The sequence below is a fragment of the Dreissena polymorpha genome, chromosome 5, assembly GCF_020536995.1.
Source record: "Dreissena polymorpha isolate Duluth1 chromosome 5, UMN_Dpol_1.0, whole genome shotgun sequence".
Taxonomy (NCBI): Eukaryota; Metazoa; Mollusca; class Bivalvia; order Myida; family Dreissenidae; genus Dreissena; species Dreissena polymorpha.
In genome coordinates this window covers 22342423-22354534 of record NC_068359.1, presented here as the reverse complement: position 1 = coordinate 22354534, position 12112 = coordinate 22342423, and the positions used below count along the sequence as shown (strand labels likewise).

Below are 12112 nucleotides of genomic sequence, written 5' to 3'. Positions count from 1 at the left end.
CACTGGAAAATTAATTGGATCCAAACAGTTTCCTATTTTGAATCACGGCTGTGTTGCTGCTAAATAATTATGTACCACAACTACATTGCAGCCTGTAAGTAATATATCACACTAGATTTCAACAGAGACCTACGTCTTTGATTTCAACAAGTAAATCTGTATCAAAATTTAAAATGAAGCTCTATATGATATGTATCGAAATGCAATTGCAACGTTTGATGCAATAGGTTTACAAATGAATGCTGGTAAAAACATGTACACAGTTGTTAACTTAATATATGAAACCATTTTTTTCACATATTTAATAAGGGTTAATGGTTGGGATGTACCATACAGTAATGTTTAATAACTGAAATTCAATATGTACATGTACCAAGTATATCTATAAAAAAATAGCAATACAGTGCTGATGGTATATGTACGTGGAGGCAAACAATTAAAATAATTTATATGCTTTTTCATAAAAAACATCACAATATCTAGAAGAGATAGCACAACACATCGTCGGCACCCATGTTCGCTCAAATACATGCTTCTTTATTGACATAATGAAGGATAGCGGAATATTTGAGCCTCGGTCTTTGAAAACAGGGTTTAATGCATGTGCATAAAGTGTCGTCCCAGATTAGCCTCTGCCGTACGCATAAGATAAGCTGGGACGAAACTTTTCGCCTAAAATGGGTTTGCGCTAAAAAGAGACTTCCTTTGAAAGAAAACTACAATAAAAGCATAAAGTATTGTCCCTTATTAACCTGTGCGAACTGCTTCGGCTAATATGGGACGGCACCTCACGGCATCAAGTCCGGGTCTTCAAGAACGAGCCTCAATTATTTTTTGTAGTATGTTTTGAGCTTTGTTTATGAGCTGTCGTATTTCAAAAGTAAGCTTGTTAAGATGCACATAGCAGTCATAAGTATCTGTCAAGAAGTAAATTCGTTGAATTGATATTCCCCGCCAATATGCTTCTGGACACAAAAGTGTTATATTTGACACACAAAAAAGCATTTTTTCAAGATACAAAGGGTCATAACCCCGTTATTAACAGATAGTGTACGATGCCATTTGGCGTGCATCATCTTCTTATCCATATATATATACTCATACCAAGTTTCATTGAAATCCGCCAAAGCACTTCTAATAAATGGCTCCGGACACAAAAGTGCCGGACGGAAAGACGGACGGACGGATGGACGGACAACGCAAATACAATATCCCTCCGCCTATGGCGGGAGATAATTAATAACACGTGAACATTTACACCAGCTCAGTCTCTTTCATTTCAATCTTATCGGAAGTTGCATTTCATTGAAAACTAACCGTTATGAAAGGATGCACTTATTACGTCGTTTGCAAAAAGTGAATAATTGCAACATTTCAAGCAGCCAAGTGTTAAATTGGAGTTCTCTCATATCGACAGTTTCGTTTAGGAAGCAAAATATTATCGAATGTTTCAAAATTCAAAACATTCATTAAAAAATAATCAAATTTTAACAACAACAGATTGTACTACCGGTAGTTCTTTTTCCAACTGTTGCTCTACTCATATGTGCAGATACTATTGACAAAATAACATCTGTTAATCACAACGGTAAATCATATCAGTAAGGCTCATTGGGTCATTGTCGACCTGAAATGGCTTAAAGTCACCCGGGGTAACTTGAAGCCGATTCATGTCACCCTAGGATGACTTCAAGCCGATTCGTGTCACCCTGGGATGACTTCAAGCCGACCGAGTGACTAGAATCGGCTGTAAGTCACCCCAGGGTGATATGAATCGGCTTATAGTCATCCCCGGTTGACTTCAAGCCATTTCAGGTCGACAATGACCCAATGAGTAAGCTTATCCCTTTTCATGTTAAGTGCAAATAACTTTTCATCAACATGCATCGAGATGTGAGATTGCCTTAGAAGTCATGGAAATCGTCACTGCTCAAAGTTTAAAAGTCCGAGTTTTTTATCTGTTTGTACTGGTCCGGAATCAGAGCCGATAGGGCGAACGCTGCCGTCGGATTCCGGGCGGTCGACATGGTCTTGCGAAAGTCGACAAATTGAAAATTGTCGAACTTTCTCGTCGGCAAGCTGTCGTCGTACTCCTCCATCTGCTCCAGGGCCCGTCCCCGACGCCGACAAGGACGATGGAAAGCGGCCAGCGCGAGACCTCTACAATGGCGCCACATGTCGCCTGCTCTTCCGTCACCTTGCCGTCGGCGACGATGACGAGAATGTGGTACTGCAAGTGAAATGATTTACAGTATGAAAAAATGATCTTAAATTAGGAGACAAATCAATCAATTCACAACGCCTGGAGCTCGGATTATCACGTGTGAATTTGAGCACGGTAACATGTTAGTCCGAGCGGTACGACAGGTGCGATTTTTCCGGGTACCCCCCCCCCCCCCCGAAGGCACAGGACCACTCCAAAATTTAATGCCTTTCATTTAAAATAAAAATCTAAAAATTGCAGCTACATTAAACATTATTGTTTTACTTCTAAAGATTTTATGTAGTAAATTAATTTGGTAGAAATGCTGAAACACACTTTTACCACGCATCCGATTTATTAGACTACATACCGCTCTGGTCTGTCTGACGATGTCGATGGTTTTGTAGATGAGAGGTGCAAAGTTTGTGGGACCGCTGAGTCGCACACGTCCGGCCACGCCCTGGTAGGCGCTCAACACTTCCTGGAAACCGGCGCAGTAACCCTGGCAACGAACAGAGGAGATATGCGTTGGTTTTTGGCTATAATATCGCGAAATATCATCACACAAAAAAGGCGATTGTATTTTTCACAAGCGCTTTTATAGTCGAGGCTTCTAAATTTAACTGTGAGTAGTACAGTAGACTCTCTATAAACCGGACGGTCTGGGGACCGGCCTGATCGTCCGGTTTTCAGAGAGTTCCGGTTTACCAAGACTATGCATATTGCCGAAATATACATTGTATGCATTGTGTACAAAATCATATAAAATACAACAAACCATATACATTTACGTGTACCATGTGATAACTGTACTCATGTAATGTTTATGTTTAAAGTATTCTTCAAAAAATGTGTTTTTATTCTATTCAAAGCAAAAAAAATCCATACCGACTTGTTTTGATTTATCCCAAAGTGAGCGTGGTGCTTTATACATGTACGTACGTATATATTCCTCTCCCACTACTCCTGGTAGTCGTTCTTTTTCTTCAAGATATCGCTGACCGTTGACTTCCCGATCTTGAAGCGCTCGCCGAGTGTCTGCAAAATGAAAGAAAGTTGAAAATACGCTGCCCCTTTGACGCCAATGGTAAAACTTTAAAAAAAAGATCATATTTTTGTATCCAATTGATCCCGTTTTAAAATAAAGAAAGAGTTACAAGAGTTAGGACAAATCAAAAGCAGGTGCATTCAAATTTAAATTTTCGTTTACGTACCTCGAGACTTCATTTTTAGATGGTCGCTTTAGCGACCGTCTAAAGTGCTTAGTGTGAAATTCAGGTCGATACGGCCTAGATATGATTAACCCAATACCCGCTTGCGTATCCGCGCAAGAAAGAGTTGTATAATTTATGCAAGAGGTTTGAGTTCTCCAATTATGTGTATTCACAAATGGAAACATTCTATTAATATCGTGTTGCATTCAATATTTTCGAACGGTGATTTATAGAAAAGAATCAATAAACAATGATCGTATTGTACGTGTCGCGGAGGAGATTGTTTATGAATGATTAAAATAGTCCACTTTCTGCTGCGTGTGCGTGACGTAGTATTTTCGCTCAGCTCATTCATAAATCTGAGGCTGGCGATAAACAAAGGGGAGTCCGTGTGAGAATAACGCAATAGTATAAGGTTACGCTTGTTTATATTCACAGGTCTCAATTAATAATACGTTGACCACGAGTTCAACAGTTATTACAGGGATACGATAGACAACATAAAAAAATGTTTCATAGACAACATAAAAAAATGTTTCATTATCGCTGAAACTGTTAAAAAACATTTAAATATAACAATAATATTCTCTAAAAAATGTAGTCTTGCTGTTTTGAAATAAGGTTTGGAATTTTGTTTTCTAAATAACTTAATTCAAAACAAAAGTTTAATTATAGTGTTTTTTACTTGTTAGTAGCATATTTACCGCATTATAATGTGTGTTATAATAGGCAAACCAAACATTAGTAAAATTCAATCTGCCTTCGCACATAGAAGGAATGGGTCAATTAGGTGCTGCGTTTCCTTTGCTTACTTCAGTTAGAGGTCAATTATTTAAGTAATAGCAATCACAAGGCTTCGGCTTCAAAGGAATAGCGGAGCGTTCTTACATAATAAAAGTCGTAGTCGCATGGTATTTGCGTTTTGCGTCCTATTTGGTCACGTGGTTCTTTTTCGCGGGTGTTTTGGCATTCATGATATGAGGCTATTAATAGATGCGCCTGTCGATAAACAAAGGAAAGTTTACGGGTTATAACAACGCAATAGGTTACGCTCTCGCATACAACTCAATGACGTAGTACAGGTCGTAAATAGAGAGATTCGGGAAAAAGTTGACGCTTATTTATATTCACAATTTATAAAACGTTGAACATAAGTTCAACAATAACTTCAGCGACACGAAAGACAAAAAAAAGTTTCATAATTGATAAACCCGAATATAACAAACAATTTATAATAATAATACGAATGCAAAAGTAGAAGGTTAGTAGAAGGTTAAGCTTGATTATATTCACAGTTCTCAATACATAGACAGTCGGATATGAGTTCATCAATTACCACAGGCATACTATAGGCAACCTCGAAAATTCTTTTTAATCGCTAAAACCGAAAACAACTTAATATATTATATTAAATATATTTATAACAATAAATTTCTTTTAAAAATGTAGTCGGGGTATACGCTGACTTTGAAATAAAGTTAGCAATTTACTTTTCTAAATAATTAAATACAATTAAACAAAAGTTAAACTATTGTGTTGTGTTTTTCACTTGTAAGCTGCATATTCACCGCATGAAATGTGTGTTTGCATTGTCAAACCACACATTAGTGTGAGTAAATAAAAAATATACTACGGGAGAGCACTTCATATGTGTCCTCATATGCCTTGTTAAGAGTATCTTTCTTCACTATCGAAATATATCGTATGTTTATATTTGATTTAAACGCAGTTTTCTTTCGACACATTTAAATCACACGTCAATAGCGCCGTCATGCGAAAATGGGTCTTATGCGTTTCGGCAAGCGTTTGTTAAACCCAACATGTGCTTTTGCGCAGTCAGGCCATAGGCGATGCTGTTCGCTTTAAAATCACTCAATATGTTATGTTTCTCCTTACCAGAAGGAGGGATAGCTGAGTGGGCTATTTATATGATGGGCGCATATGGAATAAGACCCATTTTCGCATGACGAGGGTCATTACAAATCTCATTGCGAATTGAAAATGCCACATATAAGAACAATGCATTTTGATACAAAATTGAATTGAAAATAGCAAACTTGTTTATAATGGCAGCCTATCCACACATTAAGGAATGATTTCCAGACGTGCTGACCAAGTACGGCAAACATTGTGGTATGATAATTAAACGATTTTCTCTTATCGTGACATTATACTATTTCGCTAATGATTGTTTTCTCATTTTGGAGGCGAAAGTGAAATTCTGCGAGATGGATTATAACGCGTAATTGTAACAGGGCCACAATTTGTGTCGTTTGAGCATACAGAGAGTAGTCCGGAATTCCTTACACTGAACAGTGCTACATCCTTTGAAATGAGCACATACGCAGTGATGTAGCAAAAATTCAGAGGTTGTATCTCGAATCAGCTTATTAAATATTCGAAAATATTCATGCGTGTCTGTTGGCGTTATGTAAGTCACTAAGATGAAAACTGAAACAGCTACGCCTAAAAGCGCATTAGTGCTCTATACCTATGTTTATGTTAGCGTTGTTGACACCGTGTGAACTGCTCGGGTAACAAGTAAAGCATAAACAGCAATGTTTATATACTTTTATTCCTCCACATACAAGATACGAAGATTATTGTATATTTTGAATTTGTATATGGTGTCAAAAATCAAAAGTTTTGTACACGGAACTTTCATTATGAATTTATATTCTTGGTGAGATAGTCATTTGATATTAGAAAAAAATATTCCTTTAATATGATGGTGACTGCAAATTTTCTTTATATTAAGTTATCATTACCATTTTCATCATACTTTCTATGCTTTCAGAACTTCCAAAAAGCATGTTGTTTTTATTTTGTCTACGTTATTTCTATGAAATAATAAGGATGATAAAAAGTGCACATAAAACTCGACCCGTGCGCTATGACACACACTTTATAAAGTTGAATGGCGTGTATTCATTTCAAACTTGCGATTGATTTTCAAAAAGGAATTGCGTGTTAATTTATGCAATAGCGAACATCTTCAGTGCCTTCAGCGCTTTGATTACCTTCAGAGATGGTTTTTGTTGAGAAGTTGTTTTCGTGATTAGCTTAATCATCTCCTCTAACGTAAGCTCTACGCGTCTGCGTTTAGCTGGAGGCTGCGACATTTTAGGTTTGAGAAGACTTGTAGATTGAAGATTATTTATACTGAAGATGCGTTTGAAATTAGTCGATAATTGCGCGAGCGGAATGGATTACATCGCACGCGCCATGCTGACTAGGCATTGTAATTTACACGCCTCGGGCATCTTAAGAATTTGGACCGTCCGGTGTACTCAATGTATTTTACGTTGAAAATGACTAAATTCGATGAGATATCCGTTCGGTTTCCGGTTTTGAGAGAGTTCGGTTTATTCAACATTAAATAGTTATACTTAATAAATAAATACTTAAATAGTACATGCATAGGAGATTCACATTAATCTCGTTAAAACTTAAAAACACGGTCATAGTGTCTGTGGATACCGGTAATCGGTAATGTTTTAAACATTTACCTCATTCAGGAAAGGGAATACCTCGAAATCCTCGGTTGTGACGTCACCGAATCCGCTGGAATAAACCCGTCCTCGTCGAAGGGTTCCATAGTATAGAAATCACCTTAATGAAAGAGAAAAGGAGTAGACATTTGCAAAATGTTTATTAACGTCCGATTTATAAAGAAAAAGATATCAGATCAAAAGAAATGTGCCTTCACGCAGTATCGCATTCTGCTGAGTACAAATGGTAACTGCGTATTTAATAGCTGAAGAAATTAATTTTGTTGGGTCGAATATATTTTACCAGTTCTGTTAACATTGTGGAGTGGATTTTATCAGTACAAAACAAAAGCAAAGGCGCCTAAATAATCACCGCCGAATTGCGGAAGCCTTCTTTTAGTAGATTTCTTAATTGGATGTGGCAGCCGTGCTTGAGAAGCCCGCCGTGCCGGCATCGCGTCGTCCCAGTGTAGGCACTTTGCGGTCAACTAACGGCAATATTTTCGTTCTAAAGTTTGCGAGGCTATAGACTAAACGGTGCACTTGTTTTAATAGTGCGGCCCCTTGGCATAGCTTGATTGTTTTAGCCACAATTAAATACCTTTCAAGGAACAATTAAACAAGATCGACAGCCTTGCATGAACCGAGCGAAGTTCATCCTACACAGTTTTACAAACATATTGACTTAGCAAAAATCTAGCAGTTAACGTGTGGTTTGTCACCGGGTCAGAGCTCTAGTTTTTGTATATAAGTTGCAAATTTACATTCGCTCATTATTGTGTTTTGTTGTATTCGTTCTGACGCCCTCATCTGTTGATACGGGTTGGGGTAAAACATGTCCAATGGTGCAGATTGCGGCCTCCGAACGCGGGGAGACCCTGGTGCATATTGCTGGTCGTGAAATCCATGCCTGTTATCCGGAGGAAGAAATCAGCAGTTATACATGGGCATGGGCAAGGAACACAGCTCATATGCTCCGTTATTCACTCTAGGACACGGAAATGAGGTCGCAAACATGCGTAACCGGTATAAGGATTTTCCAACGTGTAAACCAATTGATTTAATAGTATTACATGTATATGTGTTTTACCAATACACTAGATACGGGATAAAGTCCCATTTTGACATTTACAATACCTAAGATAAAAGTACCGAATATGCGACTGTTACGATGAAAGAACCTACCGAATATGAGATTGCATGACTCGAGGCCAGCCTTTCTGATGGTCGAAGTGACGTCATTGAGGTAGGTAAAACTGTCGCAGATCCTGTCTAGATGGACTGCAGCAAACGAATCCTTGGTTTAACGGTTTAATGAACGTGAGATGCATGCCCTACGTGTTTCAAATACTTATTACATGTAAAAATAACGCGTCTCGTTATGGATTCATTAACAGTGAATGTACATTCAATGTCGCACTTGTAACGCAACACGTTTATCATTCTAATTTCTAAAACAACGCCTAAGAAATCAAACGTAAATTGTATATATTGATTTTGAGAGTACATTTACTTCCTACATAGTTGCTAAAATTCATTCATCAATGAAGATGTGAAACTTCTGGACCATCGGTCAGATCAAACGAAAATTTGATTAAAAATCGTGTGTGTTCCATTAGACGATTGCAGGCTTATTGCAACCGAAAAATAGTAATCTTGATAAAAAAAATTGTAATACAACGAATACAACAAAAGATAAGACGTGTATGCAAAATTAATTTTGCGATAAATACATCGTTTCAGTCGTATTAATGCTTTCTTAAAAAAATTTAATTTGTGATAATTTAAAATGACTTGTTTTCGACTTTGCTTGAAAACATTGACTCATGAAATTGTCTTACCTGTTATTCAACTTATTATGTACGTTTATAGCGTTTTCGAGGTGGAACGTTTAAAAAATTTGCACCGTCTTACAAACATTGCCATATTAGTATGTTACCAAATCTTTATCACTGACGTTTTAATTATGCGTTGATGTTTTTGTCTTCCGCGTTGATAGTTGCCGAGCATTACAGCTCTATTACGTCAGATACTTGGTCGCTTATCAATCCAATATTAGTCTTACTCGGGCAAAACTGGTTTTAATGCATGTGCGTATAGTATCATCCCTGATTAGCCTTTGCCGTCCGCATAAATAGTATTGTGTATGGAAGTTGAACTAGCCGGAAACAACATATTATCTATGGAGTTAGTCTTATGTACAAATAATATTGTGTATGTTTTTGAATTATCAATAACCATATTGTGCATTGGTTTTTAATCATGCTCAAACACTAATTTGTATGGGGGATGGTGAATTACGCGGAAAAAAATGTGTGTAATTGGTTGAACTATGAACAAACACTATTGTGTATAGGGTTTGCATTGTGCACGATATATATTTTGAATAGGGTTTGGGACGACCAAAGACCACACATGTTATATTCAACTTAAAAACAACCGTAATTCTTTTGATCTCGGAAAAATCTTAAACAAAATATCCCGGTGTGCAAGCTTAACTGTTAATGAAGAGATGCAAATCATACACATGCAATATTATTAATTCACAATAATAAGGGGCTAGCTACGCCCCTGCTACCTTCCATCTCCGAACACAGAACCCCGTTAAGCATTCTGACGTATCCATGGTTACCTGAACTTACTATTCGCGGCGAACTCTGGCGACACCATATCCGGTAGACCACTTTGACAATCACTCTGAATATTGTCAGGATCACCACTCTTAATATTATCATGATCACTGACTCCATTTTGTCTCTTGCAAACGTACCCGCGCGGTATTATGAATTACGTCGGTAACAAAACGTAACGAAGACTCTTCAACATAACTGATTTAAGATCTTTTTTCAAAACAGTTTATCCGTATTATTATAGAGCACTTTCTTGAACATAACTGGTAAGACATGAAGACGTTTTAAATGTAATCAGGTTTACTTTTTAATGTGCGACAGTATTTGTTCAGTTATATCCACGTTATATAAACTTTTCAAAATGTGCTATAAATGAAAACACGAATCAATGATAAATGTATCTTGTTGTAATGCTTACGTTATTGTATACAAGTTATTCACTAACCCCACTATCGATCAGCAGACGATTGACTGCTTAATCTTACGGAGGATTCCGGAGATAGTCGATGTATCACGATTGCACTAACCCCACCAACAGGGGTGAGGGCAACTTTTTAACTTTGGGGCGGCGGGACTCATGTAGTCATTTTTTGCTTTCTTATGTAAACCAACTGTTAAAGCGAATGTGGTAAGGAGTTATTTTTATAATAACGCAACAACTTCGTAATATTTATTATTATTGTGTGAATTATTTATTTTCCACCATTACATCGCCATTCAGTCTCATTAGCTGGTTGAAATTGCCCTCACGTTCATCTTGTCGCCGTAATGCAGACCCCTGTCGCATAAGTTACATCAAAGCGCTGAAGGCACTGAAGTTGTTCGCTGTTGTCGTCCTTGATTAGCTTGTGCGCATTGCACAGGCTAATCAGTGTGCACATGTTAATCATATTTGACATGCATTAAGCCCCGTTTTCCCTGAAAGCAGCCAATATGTACAGATTTCAATGATAAACACTAGACTGGCCAATGTCGACTTAAAAGCTGGTAAATACACCCACTGAAGTAGTATAGCAGACGCTCCTAAGCATTCGTCGTCTGCGGTGCAGACAGGCAGCGGTAATTGTTCCTAGCGTAGTGAGTGAATGTCCTTAGCGTAGCTAAGCTAGATAAGCACATACTGATTTCCAATACATGCTCTGTAAATTTAGTCGGCCGCTAACGCGACCAACTAATAATGATTCTCAAAATATAGTAAGGAGCTGTGTCCGGTTGTTTTTTAAATCTCATTTGAGCGTGCGCTGGATTTCACCGATCTCCTTGGTGATTCATATGTATGTTTACGACGATGAGCTTCACATGCTTAAGTCAATCAAAGCGCTGAAGGCACTGAAGATGTTCGCTATTGCATAATTTAACACGCAATTCATTTTTCAAAATCAATCGCAAGTTTGAAATGAACACACGCTATTCGCCTTTATAAAGTGTGTATCATAGCGCACTGGTCGAGTTTTGTGTGCACTTTTTATCATCCTTATTATTTCATAAAAATTACTTAGACAAAATAAAAACAACATGTTTTTTGGAAGTTCTGAAAGCATAGAAAGTATGATGAATATGGTAATGAGAACTTAATATAAAGAAAATTTGCAGTCACCATCATATTAAAGGAATATTTTTTCTAATTTCAAATAACTATCTCACCAAGAATATAAATTCATAATGAAAGTTCCGTGTACAAAACTTTTGATTTTTGACACCATATACAAATTCAAAATATACAATAATCTTCGTATCTTGTATATGGAGGAATAAAAGTATATAAACATTGCTGTTTATGCTTTACTTGTTACCCGAGCAGTTCACACGGTGTCAACAACGCTGACATAAACATAGGTATAGAGCACTAATGCGCTTTTAGGCGTAGCTGTTTTACTCAGTTTTCATCTTAGTGACTTTTACATAACGCCAACAGACACGCATGAATATTTTCGAATATTCAATAAGCTGATTCGAGATACAACCTCTGAATTTTTGCTACATCACTGCGTATGTGCTTAATTCAAAGGATGTAGCACTGTTCAGTTTAAGGAATTCTGGACTACTCTCTGTATTCTCAAACGACACAAATTGTTGCCCTGTTACAATTACGCGTTACAATCCATCTCGCAGAATTTCACTTTCGCCTCCAAGATGAGAAAACAATCAGTTGCGAAATAGTATAGTGTCACGATAAGAGAAAATCGTTTAATTATCATACCACAATGTTTGCCGTTCTTGGTCAGCACGTCTGGAAATCATTCCTTAATGAGTGGATAGGCTGCCATTATTAACAAGTTTGCTATTTTGAATTCAAATTTTGTATCAAAACGCATTGTCCTCAAATGTGGCATTTTCAATTCGCAATGAGATTTGTAATGACTTCGTCATGCGAAAATGGGTCTTATTCCATATGCGCCCATCATATAAATAGCCCATTCAGCTATCTCTCCTTCTGGCAAGGAGAAACATAACATATTGAGTGATTTTATAGCGAACAGCATCGCCTATGGCCTGACTGCGCAAAAGCACATGTTGGGTTTAACAAACGATTACCGAAACGCATAAGACCCATTTTCGCATGACGGCGCTATT

General features: G+C 37.4%; 1 protein-coding gene across 1 annotated transcript; it reads right to left on the bottom strand.

Moving 5' to 3' along the window:
- Positions 1-194: 194 nt before the first annotated feature.
- Positions 195-10002, bottom strand: LOC127881188 (nicotinic receptor-associated protein 1-like). Its single transcript, XM_052428894.1, is given in 4 exon segments — positions 195-2101; positions 2104-2230; positions 2574-2705; positions 9551-10002. Coding segments are annotated over 4 exon segments (531 nt in total). The 5' UTR covers positions 9659-10002; the 3' UTR covers positions 195-1937.
- Between the last annotated feature and the right edge of the window lie 2110 nt (positions 10003-12112).